Here is a 21,092-nt window from a genome sequence, read left to right as displayed (position 1 = left end):
TAAAAATATTAATTGGCAGAGCACCCGTGTATTCAGCAAGAATCGATTCGAGTCCAAACTAAATTAACTAATTGAGTAATTCGAATAATTAAAAGATAAATATTAAAAAAAGTAATTTTTCTGAAACCCAAAAAAAAATATTAAAAACCTGTCAAACGTTCTTACAAAAGAAGGGTTCAATACAAAAAAAAATAGTTTTCTACAACAACAAAAAATGTTTTCAAAAGAGTACAAAATTGTGATTTAAGTGGATCGAAGCGTGGTATTTTTATGGATATTGATTTTAATTAAACTTTTTACTTACGAACGATATATTTAAAAAATATATTTAAAAAATTGGTAACTGTCAAATTTCATTACGTACATACATACTACTATTAAAATGTAATATTTTATCATTCATGGTGTAAATATCAAAAACAACGAAAAAGAAAATGGCGAGTTCTCAATAGTGGTGCGTTAGTGTAATTGATTCGTGGTATTTTATTGTTATGTATATTTGAAGAATAGTATTGAATAAATCAAAAAGAATCTAAATATCATTCGTAAGTTAGGAGTTTATAGTAACATAATATTTATGAAAATGCTACGTTGCGATGACCTTTAAAAAACCCGATCTTTAATAAAGTTAAATATATAAACATTACTTTTTTCGAATTGACGTATGTTAAACTTAATGAGCTATAATATTATAATAATCTATGGCACTTGTATATGGTGTGGTGAGTTAACCTTCATTTGGTCGCATGCCGTGGAAATGATACCGGGTTGTGACCCAACCGAGACTGACCGTCTTGCGGTCGGTATCGACCCGGTCACGCGTCACACGAAGGTAGAACTATTTAACGAAGAGGTAATCTCAAGATGCATTTAATTAACGATACTTTGAACTGTGTCAAAAAGCACACTTACTTGTGTATGCAAGACTGGGGAGGTGCATGAAGCACCACGGTCAAACCGCAATCAATGCCAACGAGTATGTTTAATTCAAATCTAAATAATATGGGTTGAACGAATGGTAAATATTAATTACAAAACCACAAATGTTTTTCATCATTTCGGTTATATCTTAAAAAAATACCCGTGTTTTGTTAAAAAAAACTATATCTTCATAATTGTAATTTATATATATGCGACAAAAATAACAATGTAAAAATGACACGATGTATTGAAATTGCGGTTATAATTCAGTCAATGGATACAGGTAAGTAAACAGTAACTAAACATATAAAAAAATGAGGTATGTTTGACGTATGTATCTATAAACACCATAAAAAGTTCATAAATATTTATGGCGTAAAATATTTACAATATAAAAATAGAAAAAAGATTATTTTTTTAACTATCGTGTACATTAATCAATTTTAAAAACATGTTTGAAAATAATGTTGTAAAAAATATTTCATGATTTTATTTGAATGTTTCAGTAAAAATAATTGACTATGCTTCGTTTATCTACACAACACCTTAAAGTTTATCTTAGCATATTGAGGTGTCCTATGTAAGTTTTACATGTACTAGGTATAAATATGAACATCAATTACTAAGCAACTTTTCTATGTATAACTCTACGTATAGACGTTAGATAAAGCATTCTTCGACATTTTATCCCAATGTTCCTCTTATAAAGGACAATTAAAACATATTTTTACCCTTTGAATTACAAGGTTTTTTTTGTAGAAATTTGTCAAATAAATAAAAATAATTATAAACAAACATTACGTCACATATTGACAGATTAACCGCTATAACTGAAAACGGGGTATCTTCCTGTTCCGTCATCTGTAACAAAGAGAAAAAAAAATTATAACATTTTGTATGTGCGATGGGTTTGTGGGTATTAGTTATAATTGAGGATTAGTAGAAGTTGAGGTATTTAACGAATAAAATAATCTTCATAAGCACAAATATAGTCGCAAGAATTAGTTGACATTTCCCAAGAGGAAATTTTTTCATTACAGGGTTGACGGGATAGCATTTAAATAATTACTCCCCTAAAATGGCGATCATTGGCGCGGTAAATTTTGCCCGCAAGAAAACAATTAGACTGGATAAAAATCTGCAAGCGGGTAAAATAACCCATTTTTAAAACCTCTTTCGGCATATAAATCCCCATTTAATTTAATTTCTAAGAGCGCAATTTTAAATTACGCAGATATTCGCGGTCGAGACAGTTTGAACCGCCATTTTAACCCACTCAAGGATAGACTAACGGTGAAAGATGGAAATTTCTCTAAAGTTAGGACGCCGAAAAATTGTGGCGGGGGTTGATAAATTGTTTGAAAATACTAGGAAGGAAAAAATTAAACGGAGTCTATAAGAAACCGTCCTCCGCGAAATCGGATACCTCGGGATAGTTTCTCGCGAGTAGTATTTCGGCGATACCCGAGGTGACACAAATCGAGTGAGATATATTCCAGGGCGTAGTAGATATCTGCTTGTTATATAGATAACAATATATCAAGATAAAGTAGGTAGTATACGTGTATTCCGAGTATAATTTAGGGCCATATGACCCGAATAAGCAAGAATCACCTCCGAGGAAGTTCTGCTCGAGGTAGCGGGGGTCGGAAGATACCAAATGGTTCTTTCCTTATATACATCATGTTTTATAATTAATAAAAAAAGTCATGATGTTAAAAAAACGTTCAATCACAAAATGTAAGCCGTAAAATATGCCATAATTTTGTCTTATTATTTCGTATCCTAAGAAATAAAATTATGTTTCAACCGAATTGTTTTATATCGTAAAAATGTTTTGATTTTTTCAGTCAATACTTTTGAATAAGTGTTGATTATACGAGTATGCAACAATGTTATTTTTTAAACATCACATATTAAAATTATTATCAGTAGTTAAAAAATAATAATGCAAACATCATACAAAATATATACTTATTTTTTTCTGTTTTCACTGTCCTGGACAATTACACAATATTAGTAAGAATAAATCATATAGAATTCGAAACGTGTAAAAAACACGATAAATCCAAAAATGATACCAATCTGTGTAATTATTTATTTTATTTTAATCATAAAAGATACAACCGTTAATATTAACATTTAAAAAAAAAAGAAGGTTATTTTTTTATTGCAACGTCTTTATACGTCTTCATAGAAGAAATCCGTTGTCGTCTTCATAAAGCGCTTCAGAATTGGAATGCAAAATTACCAAAAGCGCACAGGAATTTAAAAATAATTATTCGTTAAATTTACCAAATTAAGCAATCATGTTACGAGGATTAGTTTTTAAGAACTGCACTTATGTGCAGATCTTAAACTTAAAAAGTGCACTTTATAGTAAAAACAGTTTTTAAACTTTTTCAGTAAAATGAGTACACCCTGAAGATTGAAGAGTAGCGTAAATGAGTAGCGGCGGGGTACATTTCAATGGGAGATTTCAGTCGACAAGCCTTCAGCGGCGCCGAAGTCTATCCCCCCTCTTCTTTATATTACCTACTTACACTGCCATAGTTACACACAACCAACCCCTCGTGTAACAGGGAGGTGCGACTGTAGGGTGGATCAAACGCAACGAACAGCATTTCCTATTACTATTTCGGATAAATAAATTTAACGCATTTTAAAAAGTTGCACAATAACAAATTGTTTATTAACTATATACCTAAGCTGATTAGAAATTTATACGATAATAAGTAATTACGTATTTGTATATGCAAATGAATGAGGTTTCTATATTTTTTTAAATTTTGAGACAATTTTTTACTTTAAGTGTTCGTATACGAGTATTCGTATAAAATAAAAATACTTATCTTTATAAGACATTACAAGTTTCGAGAATGACAGATCTTCTCGAAATAAGTAGTTTCAACATATTAAATCATAGAAGTTTTCAACTTTTTAAAAATAATTGAAACATTACGATATTTCACAAAGTTATGTTAAACTAATTAATGAATGGTGTCATTAATTGAATCGGCAATCACTTTGTGGTAAACTATATATTATAGTTGACCTAATATAATATAAGGAAATGGTTATTTAGAAACCGGTAGTCGCAAAATCGAGTTTTTAAGTGGTATTACACAATGTGAACGGTTAATGATAAGGATAATGTTATATTACTATACCACGAAGTTAATAATGCTTCTGAAATACAGAAAAATAGTAAAATCTTCCATCGGGACATGCTCTAGGTCGTCGGGACATCAGGACACTGCTGTTAAAAACGGTGACATAAAGACGTTGGGCGAATAAGAAAAAGTAAAAAAAATATTGTATTTAACTCTAAAAAATAGGTATGGGTTGAACCACCCCGGCGCGGTTGAAAATTTCGCGGGTTTTCGTGTGTAGGGGTGGGGGTGGCATGGCGCCACGTCGGTCAGCCAGTGGGCCATCTATCTCGGGAGGCAGCGCTCGGCCGGGGTAGTGTTGGTGCGCCGCCACGTGGTTCCCGGAGGGGAGGGCACCAGGAAGCGGGAAATTCCAATTGTAAAATTGAATAGATACTATTCCTCCGCTCTTGTCCCGTGACGTCACACAATCGCGCGGATAAAATAAACTTTCTTTTATTATACTTCGACGCTTCACGCGGTCTTTAATTTGTTAAATATTTCAGATGCTGAAATATTTTCATGAATAAAGTAAATCATGAAAATTAAAGAGTTCAGTTTATTTTTAATTTATTTACCGTAGACCGGGGCTACTAGAACCTTGATGTGTTACTTGAGCCCAGTACAAAAAAATATTTAGATCGTGGTATCGATCGAAGTATCGTGATAATAAGTGTCACCTGTCAGGGAAACGATAAATCATGTCGATACGTTCATTATTGTAGACAAAATACAGATTTTTTTTGTACTGGGCTCAAGTAGCACATCAAAGTTCAAGTAGCCCCGTTCTACGGTACTTTAAGTTCTACTTTGTTGATTCCACTATTTCTTAAAATCTATTGTAACCATTTTCAAACACCGTATGATGCGGAATGCATCGAAACACGTGTCACAAAAGATTTGAATAAATAGTGGTATTTACCAAGTAAAACGTTAATTAAAAATGAATAGATTTTACCACACAGTGGCTGTCTCATCAATCAAAGTAATTTATTTTTACTATTTAAACATTTTTCAAATATCTAAAATAACTAACGCAAATCGTGTAAATTAAAGATGCGTTTTTTTTATAATTTATAATTTTTACACATATTTTTTAAATCTAATAAAACTATTGAATCATGAAAATTAAAGAGCGCGTAAGTTTAATTAAAATAAAACAATTTATTGTTTTTTTTTATATCTAAAATAACTACTCGAGAGATTTGTGGGGCTTTGCTTTTCAAGGCTTGTATAGTACAAGTACTGGTAAGAAACCTCGAGTGAGAATTATTCATTTATTGATTAACTAGCTGTACCACGCATTGCTGTGGCTCATTCCGATTAAATGGAAAAGAAAGAAAATAGAAAGCACGCATTTCTAATGATTAATTTCACAAGAACATATTTAAAATATGTAAACACAATAAACATATAAAAAGTGTTAAGTAACAGCAGCTATCAAGAAGCACCCCATTTGCCATGAGCAACGTTTAGTAGAGCTTGTGTTGCTATTAAGTTCAACAGATGGCGCTGCCATTGCGGTATAGAACAGTAAAAAAATATATTTAACTTGTCATCTGTTACATTATAACTTATACAGATAGATAAATCACGTCCGTATTTACTATAAATTCAACGCTGCGTCAACAATTTCAAAGCAATCTGTGAATTACATTAGGATATTGAAGATTTTGAACAAACGAAAATTTAATTTTATATTTATATACGTTCTCTGTACATATCTTTATGTGATTATAATGAGTACTTAAATATTATGAATTATTATTTTGCGAGTATTTTGCGAGCAGCGCGACTTAATTATTCTCTCAGCCACATCATGAGCGCTAATCACCCCCGATAGTAAGTGATTCGGCAAAGTTTCATATTTAAAGAATCTAAAAGCGTCGCGCGGAGAGCGTGTAGCGTGCACAGATCCCTATTCTCGGGAGGAGAATAAAACTGCGTACTTTATCACCGGGTATAGTCGTTGACCGCAAAAGCTTTCGGTTAGCTTGCCAAGTTTTTTCTCCCAGATGAAAGTGTAATTTCCCCATTAGCCAATACAATAAGGGTTTACGTCCAATCTTCAGAGGAAATACGTTGCACGAATACAGCTACTACATATCACATATTTTACCACTGATTTACAGATATAGTACAAACTACGACGTATCGCTCACTCCTTTCAAGAACGCCATAAATCAAAAAACCTGATTTTTCAGGAGAACGTTTTTAAGGTTTAAAAATATAAAACATTGTATTAAAAATAAATATCAAGCCACTTATTAAACTTTTTACTGTGCAACAGATCCTTTTAGGCAAAACTTGAAGGTTTTTTCACCATTTGAAAAATATTTAGTATTTTTAAAAAAACAATTCAACAATACCTTTTCTTCAAAATGCAAAAACGACACTTTCTGCCCTGTAGCGGGTAAATACTAAGTTAAAAATATGCTGCTTTCGCTGGGATATAGTACATTTTCTGGGCATTCCGAAAACATGCACAACTGAAAATTGACGATTTTTGATTTATGACGTTCTTGAAAGGAGAGAGCGATATATATGTCGACATATGTATTTACATATTATTTAAACCTTCATTATTTTATATTGAAATGGCAAAAAAACGTGATTTTAGTAAAACTGAGCGGTCTCAAATAATTTTAACGAATTCAGAAGGTTGACCCAGTTAAAAATAGCTAAAAAATTCAACCGAAGTGAGCGGTCCAAATAATTATTAAAATCTTTTTTGAATCTGGTTCTTATAAAAACTGCCCAAAACTCTCAGAAAAAGGATCACTTCAAGTCACAAAGACCAAATTTTAGTTAACGAATCATTAAAAAGTCGTCGTAGTATGTCTTTAAAGCTCCTGAATTGGAAAGTGAATACAATATAAAAAAATTGACACGCATCGTAAGAACTATATGTATATATACATGTATATATATATATATATATATATATATATATATATATATATATATATATATATATATATATATATATACATATATATATATATATATATATATATATATATATATATATATATAAATGTATGTGTGTTTTGTTAAATTATTATTCGTGTATTATGCATACGTAGATACTATACGTACATAATTATATATTTTTCTTTCATGTATTGTACTTATAAGTGAATATTGTAGAAATATGGGTTTATAATATTGGCAGGTATGAGGTAAACGATCGTTAATCCAAAACTTCAAAAGTTATGACAAAAGACAAATTATGCATTTTATAAAATGTTTTTTATTTTATTTTTGCTACCGGTTATAGTAAACACAATATTAACTTCAATAATTTTATGCAAACTATCTCAGATTGCAGAGAATATCCTGAAAAATGTATTATTATTTGTTTCTCCCGAAGATTTCACGTTTTGGACTTACGATTGTTTTTCCCGCACGTGTCGATTTATGATGGCGCTCTGTCAAGTCGCACCGAATCGATGCAAGCATTATCACACGCAATCACGACACAGGTAGCCATTTTTAAACGATGTTCACAAACGTTGTCAGATGGGTATCGGCGCGAACTTGCAATTTACAATCATGTATTGGCGGGAGACACGAACGTTTAATGAAGTTTTTGCGTTTTTATGCACACGTGGTACGAGTTGTAAGTATACAAAAATAAATAATTTTAAAAAATCACGTCATTCACGCGATACGATTTAGTATGGCCAAAAGCGTCGATATGTCGTGAAAATTGAAATAGTTTACACTGAACTCTCTTTTTTATACGATTTCGAAATAAAACGGTGCAAAAGAGAGAAAAAAACCATTTAAAAATTCTAGCTAACCTAACTTAACCTTACCATCACGTTAGGTAGAGAAAATAGAACGCCACACCAATCGGACCAGTCTGATGATGTCGGTAAGTGATTTGAGCTATTACAAAAAAAATATTTCATTTCAATAAAAAGGATATAGACAAAGAAAAAAAAATTAACTGAAATTAAGAAAAACATAACATATTTTTTTCGATCTTCTACATTTACAGTATTTATATAATATTGAAATGTGATGAGTAAAAATTATAGTTACCTTAAATATAACTATGAAATATAGATCGTACAAACACACATGTAAACGATGAAATGATGATGTATAATTGTTATTTTATTATATAAAAAGCCATTCCACCAAGAAATGTCAGTACAAAACATAAATTAATTTATTTAAGTGTGGTATACTTTATACGGTAACGCATCTACCGTGTAAATGGGGAGTTTGTTAGTGGAAGTCCTCACCAAAACGTTAAATTTCCATTATAAATGATTTTAAGTGATCAGGTATTCTAGCTTGTAAACTTGTTACGTTTTGGTGCGATTTAATGATTTCATATTCGTTTAACACAGGATTGATCACGTTTTGTCGCAACTATAATTAAGATTTCGATAGAATACAGTATCCAGAACAGATTTGCATTCAAAGGATTTTTTTGTGCAATATTGTAAATTAAACTTTTTGTGAGGATCTCCATGTTTTTCATAAATATTTTTTATTGTAATAAATACTATACGTATATTTTTTATATTACATAAAAAAAATTCGAGCAAATTTCTTTACAAAAAATGATAATTGAAACATATTTTTATTGGGTTCTTTGATGAAATAAGTCATAGCGGAAATAGTAAGAAATGATGGGCATTGTATGGAGAAGGGAGGAAGTGTTGTCATGCCAACTTTGCAAGTAGTTGCAAGAAATAATATTTCATTCACACGCACAATTTCACGGCTTCCCATTACTCGAAAATTCATCGCTAAAAACCATTTATGATAAACCGGGATATCCTTTGCAGTTATAAACTTGTAAATTATGACGCGTTCATAAATAAAATTCTATAGATTATAAATTCGACATATGGTGAAATCACTGAAGTGAAATTTTTGACATGATATGAAAAATTATAAATGTGTGGGATTTTTATTTTTTCCTTTACCAGTCACAGCAACAGTTAAATTAAGTTATGTAAAAGGGGAACAACACAATGTTTGTTCGATATTTTTGAGAAAAATGAACAAATTGCATCAATTATAGTTCCTGCCGGTATGATAAACACAATGATAAATATTACTTACACAAGTAGTACCACACTGTTCATATATGCGCGACAGTATCTCATTTTATAGCTTTGTATCGTTGTATCATTCTCTTTTGCACAACGCCCGTGGTGTCTGAATGTATAGCTCTCTTTCTACTTCGCTCTAAGTTAAATTTTTCTTGTCTCTCATGTAACGAAATGTGCCTCATAAGCGTGATGCGTCCTTGAAATTCCACTCTCAATTCCCGTCCAATTATCGATGATTATCGAATCGTCGACTATAAAGATTTACTTTTAAAAAATACTTAAGGCTGAGATTTCGAACGTTCAAATTAAAAGGCTTTTGAGCGCGCTAGCGGCTAGACGTCTCTTCGGGCTCATTTTTTAAAACATATTAATAATAAAACCCTTTTCCGCACCCCAATGGTGTGGAAAAGGGTTTACACATGAAGGAAAGGTGATCAGCCCTCCGCTTCAGGTACCAGTCCAGGGTAATATTGAATAAATATTACAGCGAAAAAATCAATTATATTTATTTAACCCCCCCTGGGAATCAAACCCAGGACTTTCTGAACGGTAGCCGAGCGTGCTGACCATTACACTACGGAGGCGGACATTTTTTAAAGAACATTTTTAACTCCCAACCTTTCAATTTTCTTTCAAAAACCATACATTTATTTCGAAGATTTTTTAAAACAAAAAAGATGTTTTGAGAAACAAATTCAATCACGTCAAATGTCACCTGGGATCAAATAAAATTAAGTTTCGATTTATCGTATATTAAGCCTTAATGAGATTCGAATGACGAATAATTCGCACGGCTGTAATGTTCGGAAAACTTTAAGCACGTTGCAAAGCCTTTCATGTTTACTTTCAAAGCAATACCAAGCTGTTGATACTGCAGTACATGAACAGTAAACAACCAAAATACGACAACCTGTTGCTGGCTTACGCGGGCTGTAGCGGTATGACGGAATACATTGTTGACAAACAACACGACAGCATGGGTTACGCTCGAGATGCTCGTATTTGGTTAATCTATTGAGATTTATCATACAACATTTTGAGTGTGTCCAAATACTTGTTCACAAAATCTGGATTATCTCCAATTACAGGAGTTATATTCATATTATTTTTTGACATCTCATCAAAGATGAAAAAGAATATGGAAGTCTGGGCGTTTTTACGGGGCTGACGACCGTCATAGGCTGGTTTAAGTGATCACTTTACATACTGTAACATTCACCAATTCTACCCATTATTGACAATCACACTACTCAAATTTCTTTTCATCTCACCAATAGATTCTCTAGTGAAGTTCTACTGAATCGAGAATAATGTTTCAAAAATTGGTTCATATATATAAAGAACATCCAAGAATTTGAGTAGTGTGGTGGTCAATAATGGGTAGAATTGGTGAATGTTACACGCGTGTAAAGTGATCATTAAAACCAACTTATGATGGTAGCCCCGTAAATGCCCAGACTTCCATATTCTTCTTCACCTCTGATGAGATGTCAAAAAATAATATGATATTTTCACTTACGTCACATCGATTTTCATAACAATCCTTCTTGAGATCCAAGAATTTGGAGCGCAGGACTAATAACCTAGCATTCGTGAAATTAATGATCAAGTAAGCAATGCGAGCATTTAATGCAGTGCCCTATGCACCACATAGGTGCCTGTGGGGTCAAAGAAAAACAGCTGATACTTAATTATGTGGGGTTGTTGTGGCCTGTTCGGATTCGGAAAATTTCGGATTAGCCGAGAAATTTGTAATACAGTACATACGAGTACATAGCACTTTCCACTACAGTAGTTCTTTGTACGCGCCTTTTACATTTCAATCTAGCGTTTCAGTACTTGAGTACCACTTCGGTACTGTATACTTTATTAACTTTTTAATCTTTTTTCGACTTGATGCAGTGACCTATACACCAATGGATGTGGATGAGCATAAGAAGAAGAAGAAAAAATGATCCTACAACATTTTATATGTATCACGTACTTATACATACACACATATATATAAATATATATATATATATATATATATATATATATATATATATATATATATATATATATATATATATATATATATATATATATATATATATATATATATATATATATATATATATATATATATATATATATATATATATATATATATATATATATATATATATATATATATATATATATATAAATATATATATATATATATATATATATATATATATATATATATGTATATGTATATATATATATATATATATATATATATATATATATATATATATATATATATATATATATATATATATATATATATATATATATATATAATAATTTCACAAAAATAGCACAATTGAAATAAAATAAAGGTGTTTTTAAGTTTCATTAAAAAAAAACTGAATTTATAATATATGTAGAGTAAAAATATTCTCGTTTGAGTCCCATGTACAGTACAGTACTACTTTATTAAAATAAAATGTAAAGTAGAATTATATAGGAGAGATGAACCTATTATCCAACATTCATTCTCCAGAATGTTGGAAAGTCGTATTAAACTTTGAACAACTTAACGACGTGTAGACTATTAAATATTTCCCGGATCTTATTTTACCATAATGCGGGCCGTGATGTTGTGGAAAAATTAAAATAAGAGATCTAATAAATCTAGACAAAGGGGGGGAAGGAATATAAAAGGCTGAGAGAAAAGTTGGACATCGACTTCGTTAGCTGAATTGCTAAAGTTGAAGTTTGCGGTGATTGTAGGTGGAACTGCGGGCCCGAGAGGGTAGGCAGTGAATAACTCTCAGGCGGGAAAGTGCTCGGAGACAGATATCTCCAGAGCGGAGAGAGGAAGAATTGCTCGGAATATATTACCCGTAGGAATAAAGAAATCCCGAACATGATTTGGTTCTAGACACTCGCCCTTAATAGAATAGCGCAGTAATCTAATAAACCACACCGAACTTAATTCGAGAGGATTACAGAGGAAGTAAAAATGCTGATCATATCAATATTATATTAGGAGGATCAGGTCTCAAACCATTCTTTATGGTGTCGCATTAGAAATTATTATTTTGTTGCTAATACCATTATTCCGCCTCCGTAGTGTAATGGTCAGCACGCTCGGCTACCGTTCTGGAGGTCCCGGGTTCGATTCCCAAGGGGGGTAAAATAAATCTTAGTGATTTTTTCACTGTAATATTTATTCAATATTACCCTGGACTGGTACCAGAAGCGGAGGGCTGATCACCCTTCCTTCATGTGTAAACGATCAAGATAACACTGCGTTTATATGATGCAGTGCCCTATGCACCATTGGGGTGCGGATTAGGGTTTTATTATTATTATTATTAATACCATTATTATTCTTCACTGCTGGTTATAGGCCTCTTCCGTTGTTTTCCATTTTTTTGGCCGGTTGCTGCTTGCAGCCAGACGCACATAAGAACCCTATTAAGTGTTAATTCTGGCTTCGCTATCGGAATTAGTGTTTCATTTCATAATTTTTTGACTGTCATTAGTTGTAATTTGTATTTCCTCTGTGGGAGTCCGTCTCAAAACGTTATTATCTTCAGTACTTATTGTTGGACAACAATAACACTACGTTTTGAGTATGTCCAAATACTTGTTCACAAATCTGGGTCAACTCGTCTTCTTTTCTGTACGTATCATGTCAGGTCCTGACGTCGACTATCACTCGAGAGTAATTGTCCTTGTCTTGGGCAGTTTTAAGTAGCGACTCGACGGTCCTGATCCCCGTCCAATCTCGTATATTCCGGAGCCAGGAGATCAGTCTTCTGCTCACACCCTCTATTTTGCCTTTTATGATTAGGTACAATAGCTCGTACTTCTCTCCTTTAAGTGCTTGAGTTTTCTCCACTTAGGATATACCATATGTAGGAGTTCCAAAACTTAGTAGTGTTGTTTTCAATCATGGGTAGAATGGTGAATGTTGCACGTATCGCTCACTCCTTTCAAGAACGTCATAAATCAAAAAAGTTGATTTTTCAGGAGAACGTTTTTAAAGTTAATAAATATAATACAATTTATTAAAAATAAATATCAAGCCACTTATTAAACTTTTTACTGTGCAACAGATCTTTTTAGGTTGAACCTGAAGATTTTTTCTCCATTAGAAAAATAACTATTTTATTTAAAAAAAATAATCAAACAATACCTTTTCTTCAAAATGCAAAAACAACACTTTCTGCCCTGTAGCGGGTAAATATTAAGTTTAAATTATGCCTCTTTTGCTGGGATAAAGCACATTTTCTGGGCATCCCGAAAACATGCACAAGTGAAAATTGACGATTTTTGATTTATGACGTTCTTGAAAGGAGTGAGCGGTATGTAAAGTGACCACTTAACCAGTCTATGAAGATCAAAAGCCTTGCAAATATCCAGATCTCCGTATTCTTCTTCATCTACGTTGAGATATTAAAATGTGAGATAAAAAAAAACATTCCAGGAATATAACTTTATAGTGAAATATAATTAAATACAGAATATTTCTTCGTTTTTCGGAAATACCACACATAACAATTCTGAAAGATTTAATTTAAAAAATTATTTAATAATGCATTTTGAAATTTAAAAAACCTATAGATGTGTAATAAGACGAAAATTTTCAGTAAATCATCTACCTTTATGTTTCTTTATGGTCTGTAAAAATCACTGGGAAAATAATATTCAGGGGATGTTTCGATGGCCCCGCGCTTTTATAGAATTCTCAAAGAAAAATCTACATTTTAAATTCGACGGCGGAAAGCTACGCATTGACATTTCTGCCGGCAATGATGGCACGCCATGACGTCACCTCATTTGCCTAAATATGTCCAAACATAATTTGAGTTCGGTCTTCTGTGATGCGATTAGGAGTAAACTTCGCAGTGGCATTCTCGACTTTTCAAATGAGCATTCACGGAGCGAACTTATTATATTATACAAAAGTTCATTTAAATTTCTACGCAAGAAGTGTCCTTTAGCGAGACTCGCCTATTTCTGACTGAATTTATACAACTTTTTTTAATACGTAGAGTTTGATTTATCAATATGCATAGATTGATATAATCAACTGGTTTTATGTAATTTTAAATGTTAAACGACATTTTTTAAAGTTTTTTACTAAATGTTCTCGATGGAACTGCATTTTATATAAGAATAAATAAAAATCTTAAACGTATTTTCAACTTTTATTTTATTATTTTTGGATTTCATCGTTTCTGCATCACAACTCTGCTACATGATGGTCAAATAAAATATTATTAAAGTGGATAAAGCAATTTAGTTGTTTTATTCATATTTTATTTTTTGTATTTGTTTTTATCAGATATGTATCATATTTTTTGTATTTATCAGATATCACTGGAGATGCTATTCTATTAAAGATATAGTGATCACTTCAGTGTCTTCTCGTCCACCCCCAATGGTGCATAGGGCACTGTGTCGATTATTACTTCAGTGTTCATATTATTTCAATAGCTATTTTGTTTGATTCGCAAATTTTTGAACCGCAATAAAACATTAATTTGATAAAGTGGCAAATTTTAAAAATGTATTTATAATATTTCACTGGAGATGCTATTCTATTAAAGATACAGCGATCAGTTCGGTATGTTCTCGTCCAAACCCAATGGTGCAGAGGGCACTGTATCTCATTATTACTTCAATGCTTATATTATTTTATTATCTATTTTGTTTGACTCGCAAATTTTTGAACCGCAATAAAACATTAATTTGATGAAGTGGCAAAATTTTAAATCGAAGTTGTTTATATTAATTTTTCTCGGCGAGGAAGTTGAATGGATGAAAAAAAGGGAAATTACGAGTCTGGATGATGTAAGAACAATGCGGAAGAAGCAGGGGGGGGGGGCTATCTGGAGAGGGGGGTAGATTATTACAAAATAATTATAACATCCCTAAGTCTGCAAGGAACAAGAGGAGATTTGATAAATTAACCGAGAGTCTGAGGGGAGGGGAGGTGAGGAAGAAGTTCTGCCCACCCTTTTCGACCGACTATGACGACAATGGAATCTTTAATTGCTTTTTTTTCGCCACCCGTCCGCGGATTAAGTGATTAATTATGTACAAACGTGGAGCGGCGCTGGATTTGTCGGCGGCGCGAGGCCCAAGAATGGGACAGGTCGAGTGTTAAATTAATCTTTCTCGGGTTTCTATGCCGCGCGACACGGTGAATGGGCATATCGGGCGGGATGGGCAGGGGGCCCGAGATTCTTTCTTACACTTTCGGCCGCTTGTCACTCGGCTGAGAAATTTTTCTCCGCGATTTTGTCGCCGAAATGTATCCGGAAATCGAACCGATCTCCGAGGCGTCGCAAAGGACTTGTAAATAGAGAATATTGACGATTAAAATGAAAAATTGTCGAAAGAAATATACCCAAAAAAGATTTTTAGCTACAATGTTATAATTCGAAAAAAGGTTATACCTACATTTATTTTGACATTTCTTAATTATTATTAATTATATGAGACAACATTTTGAGTACCTACGTTAAAATACTTAGTGTATACCACTATTTTTTTAAAACCTATTGCGACACATGTTCAATGCATTCCGCATCATGAATGAAAAATTGGCGAAAGAATACAACCAAAAAACGTTTTTAGCTCCAAAGTTATAATCCGAAAAAAAATGTTGTAATCGATACATTTATTTTGTCAATTTTTTATTATTAATTCTATGAGACAACATTTTGAGTACGTTCAAATACTTAGTATTTACCACTATTTCTAAAAACCTATTGTGACACGTGTTTTGATGCATTCCGCATCATTTTCAAACACCGTATGTGAAGCCAAGTCTAAATTTTAGAGTTGTGTCCTTGGGACGTTGAACGATGAAGAGAGGGCACTCCTGTTGTCAAACCCATATTTCTGAACAATAATTTGGACACACTCAAAGATTATCAAAAAATGTAATGTAATGTAAATTGGCCCTTAGTTTTTTCTGCAATCCGTAGTGCATGTTGGTCCTTGGGTCGACCAAAATCGCATTTGATCAACATTTTATGTAGTTATAAGTTTGCAAATAGTGCTATGGTAGTGACGTTAGTATTGCTTGCATGCTATCGTAGTGATTGTCCTGACGAAAAGATGGGTACGTCTCGAAACCGGTAGATAAAAATCTTATTTTTTTTACAAAAATGTTAGTTATATACTAATATTACTAACATTTTTGTAAAAAAAATATAAAAGTAAAAATGTAATGTTAATTAACCACTTATACACTGTATACACGAAAATAACTAACATTTTGTAAAAATGGCTACCCACAAAGTTAATGCTTTAAATATAAAAAAAAAATAAAAAATTACATGATTCTCATGTAATTTTCTCGATTTTGAATGAATGTTTTACTTAGTAAATATCACTTTTTATTCTTACATCATACTTATTCATACTTACATCTACTGTGACACGTGTTTCGATGCATTCCGCATCATTTTCAAACACCGTATGTCATTAATTAAAAATAGATAGATTTTACCACAAACTGCCGAATCAATGAATGAAATAATTTTCTCGAGTTAAAACGTCTGTTTTTAAAAAAAAATCATTTTTAAATACTGTTTCAAGTAAATCCAAGAGTGTAGATATTATTATATTTTGGAATTCGCCAAACTTATTTGCAAGTAAAGCGCGGCTCGGTGATCTAGTTAGTGTAAGGGTAATATTGTAACACTGTAATATTGCCGAGGCACAATGTGAGGCGGGAAAAGTTACCCCAAATTATCTTCCCTTGGCTCCCCCTTGTAAAAAATACCGCAAATCCGATGTAAACACGTCGTTTAATTTGCACTTTCGCCCCTCAAAATGATCGTCTGGAAAGTGAAAGGTCCAAAACGTTAAAAAGTAAAAAAAAGGAAAATCTTTCCTTTCAAGAAACACGATTATACTTTCATTAATATTAAACTAGGCAGAGTTTTTTTCGATGGGATGTTTTTTTTTCAGTAAGAATTCCGGAAGGTAATGTTCCAGTTTCCGGATATTGGGTGTGAGAGCATATCAATCAACCGGCTGCAGTGGACGGCCGTGATTTTTGACTTGAAAAATATTTCGTAAAAAAGAAGCTTCGATTGAAATATTTTGCAGGCACAACCCACTGCTATAAGTACAGTAAAACTTCGATATAACGGATTTTTATTCAACAAATTTCGGATATAACGGACAAAAAATCGGGTCAAATGTAAAAATAATAAAAAAAACATCCTGTTAATACTAAACATGCTTAAATTCAAGTACGTGCGAGGAGATATTGGTGTGGCGTTTTCTTCTTCTTTCTTTCTTTGCCTATCCTTGCGAGAAAACGGCGTGATGTAATTACACTAGTAAGTTTAGTTAGTTTTGAAATTTCGACACAAAACTGCATTCGAATACGCGCGTGTTTATTTATATGTAGGTACCAGTGATAGGTGTTTTAATCTGAGACAGATAAAATAATGTTTTTTTTAACAGCTAATTCGACCGAAAAAGCAGCGCCATCTGTTTAAAAGCAATACAAATGATTCCTCATGACGGACAGAAGTGACAGGGCGCTTCTTGACAATTGCATTGTTCATTCACATATTTATATATTTTCTTTCCTTCAGAAGCATTGTAAAATTACAAGTATGTTACATATCGCTCACTCCTTTCAACAACGATATATATATATATATATATATATATATATATATATATATATATATATATATATATATATATATATATTTATATATATATATATATATATATATATATATATATATATATATATATATATATATATATATATATATATATATATATATATATATATATATATATATATATATATATATATATATATATATATATATATATATATATATATATATATATATATATATATATATATATATATATATATATATATATATATATATATATATATATATATATATATATATATATATATTTATAATTAAAATCAATAAACAATAAGTAGAAATAAAAGTATAACTTACCATAAATAATTTAGTCCAGTATGGTCGGATTAGGCTCACAGTTGCGAGCTCAATCCTGAATCCCCTCCCCCCTCCCCTTACCTAAAACTAAATAATTTGTGGAACTTTATGACGCGCATAACCTAATGCACCTCTATCCGCGAACGTACTATATTCCAAGTTTCCATCGTTCCATACTGTCCCGACGAAATTGATGCGAGTTTCATCAAATAATAATTAGTCGTAATAACAAAATAATCAACAATTAACAATAAAACGTTGTCGATAAAAACTATAAATTCATTCAAAAAGTCCTTAAATTGATTAGGCAATATATTAATCTATTAGCATTGAAACGATCTTCATAACTATTGTATAATATACAATTTATAATATAATTTTGTATTTATATTTCGTAAAATTCTAGCTAACTACAGACTTCCGATATCGACCAGGTATTATGTCTACTCTGTGGTCAGTTATAACTAGCCCATACTCATTTTACGCTATCGAATTCTCCATTTTCTATTATTTTCGTCAAGGCTTCACGTTTAAATGCGTAGCGTTATATGGTAAGGATCGTCATTGGGTAAAACTCGTAAAGTATTATAGAAGATATCACATTCGATAAAATCCAATAGGATATAGTCGGTAAAACGGAGAACACAGATTTTTTTTCTAGAGTCAATTCGTAATGCTTGATGAATTAATTTAGTTTATTTAAACAGATACGCGAATATTTAAGACAGGTAGAGATTAAGACAACAAATATTAAGTAAATATGAGTAAACCTAACATAAACATATGGTACAAACTAACGGCAAATATATTCTTAATCTTAAAAGAGACAATTGACTATCAGCATTTTAACTAACTACGGCACCGACGACAGCTCGCACGATGCGACGCCTATGTACTCGCGTGTAAATATTTATATATATACACATATATATATATATATATTTATATATATATATATATATATATATATATATATATATATATATATATATATATATATATATATATATATATAAATATATATATATATATATATATATATATATATATATATATATATATATATATATATATATATATATATATATATATATATATATATATATATATATATATATATACACTTCTACTTATAACCCTCATCCGCCCCAATGGTGCATAGGGCACTGCAATGTATTGACGCAATGTTATCTCAATCGTTACTTACATGAAGGCAAGGTGATTACTCCAGCGCTGATATTAGTGTAAAGTGATTTTACACTTTACACTAATATTAAAGTGTAAAATCACTGATATTTATTTTCAACTTGCCTTCATGTAAGTAACAATCAAGATAACACTTCGTCAATAGGATTCAGTGCTCTATGCACCATAGGGTGCGGATAATGGTTTTATATATATATATATATATATATATATATATATATATATATATATATATATATATATATATATATATATATATATATATATATATATATATATATATATATATATATATATATATATATATATATATATATATATATATATATATATATATATACACTTCTACTTATAACCCTCATCCGCCCCAATGGTGCATAGGGCACTGCAATGTATTGACGCAATGTTATCTCAATCGTTACTTACATGAAGGCAAGGTGATTACTCCAGCGCTGATATTAGTGTAAAGTGATTTTACACTTTACACTAATATTAAAGTGTAAAATCACTGATATTTATTTTCAACTTGCCTTCATGTAAGTAACAATCAAGATAACACTTCGTCAATAGGATTCAGTGCTCTATGCACCATAGGGTGCGGATAATGGTTTTATATATATATATATATATATATATATATATATATATATATATATATATATATATATATATATATATATATATATATTTATATATATATATATATATATATGTGTGTGTGTATATATATTTGCCTACTGACGATTCTCGAACATTTTCCTAAATAACGCGTGTAAATGGTAACCCGTCGATAAACGTAGAAAAACTAAAGCTAAGCTCCCCTTCCGACTCTCGACAAAGTCGCCCAGGAGGCGGTTCCCCGTTCACGTCCCGATTGAGCTAAGCGGCCCGGATTCAGTGCACCCAAGAGGGTGGCACCGAGGGGGCGATGGAGTAGGCCGGGGGGCGCTGCCCGAGGGGCTCCTCCCCGCCCGCGGCCCCCCCGGGCAGGGCGCCGTGGTACGCCATCGGCTGCTGGCCCTGCTGGGCTTGCTGTTGCTGGGCTTGCTGTTGCTGTTGCTGTTGCTGCAGCTGCTGCTGCTGGTGCTGCTGAGGGAAGTTGAAGTCGAGGGACCCGTCCATCGACAGCTCGTGCTTAATGACCTAGAAGAAATACTAGAAATTAAACTAATTATTTTAGTCAATTTTAAAAGTGCGAGAATACCCGTTAACGAAAACCACTTAATGCTTTTGGACGGAGTGTCAATCGTATTGCGACAACCCGAGCACTGCTCGCGCGTTTCGAATCGTTTGCGTTACATGATATACACAACCGAACTGAGTTCCCCAGTTGCTACTTGACGCTTTTTATTAGTTTTTGTTTTAAAATAATTTTTTTTTCGTTTTATGTATATCTGAATAATACATATTACAAGGGCACATATATTTTTATAACTTCCCAAAAAAGAGACAAGGTCTTGTGCTTAGAGAGGCTTGTTTTTTTTATTTTTTTTTAATCTTGTTTAGTTTATAGTATTCGTTAAGTTTCTTTTTAATAGCGTTTGTTCCTTTATTTTTTTTAATTTCAAAAGGGTCGGTTGTTGAATTTTTTATGCCTAAATATATGTTATTTTGTTGGTACTGTTTTGTGTTGCATTTGGGGATTTAAAAATTATTTTTAATTCTTTGGGATATGGTTGTTTCGAGGATATGGTTATTTTCTTTGAGTAGTTGTATGATTAATGTTCTTTTAT

At 31.8% G+C, this 21,092-nt stretch overlaps 1 protein-coding gene and 1 long non-coding RNA gene across 5 annotated transcripts in view; both read right to left on the bottom strand.

Moving 5' to 3' along the window:
* Positions 1-481: 481 nt before the first annotated feature.
* On the bottom strand, positions 482-18,295 carry LOC148301094 (uncharacterized). Its single transcript, XR_015838842.1, has 2 exons — positions 18,154-18,295; positions 482-1,782 (listed from the first exon to the last, which is right to left on the bottom strand). It is a non-coding gene; the product is annotated as an uncharacterized LOC148301094 (long non-coding RNA).
* Positions 18,296-20,068: 1,773 nt separating this feature from the next.
* The window catches only part of foxo (forkhead box, sub-group O), a 194,046-nt gene continuing 193,022 nt past the window's right edge, over positions 20,069-21,092 (bottom strand). For 2 of the 4 annotated variants that reach the window (XR_015838844.1, XM_088273836.1), the window contains exon 9: positions 20,375-20,514. Coding sequence is in view for 2 of the 4 variants with exons in the window: in XM_088273836.1 (XP_088129962.1) it covers positions 20,503-20,514 (12 nt within the window). In the remaining 2 variants the exon portion in view is untranslated. Of the gene's footprint in view, positions 20,515-21,092 lie in introns of all 4 variants that reach the window. The other 2 variants (XM_088273835.1, XR_015838843.1) reach the window with 2 other exon arrangements.

The sequence above is a fragment of the Brachycentrus maculatus genome, unplaced genomic scaffold (genome assembly GCF_059751285.1).
Source record: "Brachycentrus maculatus isolate JH-2025_06_01 unplaced genomic scaffold, ASM5975128v1 h1tg000612l, whole genome shotgun sequence".
Classification (NCBI taxonomy): Eukaryota; Metazoa; Arthropoda; class Insecta; order Trichoptera; family Brachycentridae; genus Brachycentrus; species Brachycentrus maculatus.
This window is presented reverse-complemented; position numbering and strand designations above follow the sequence as displayed.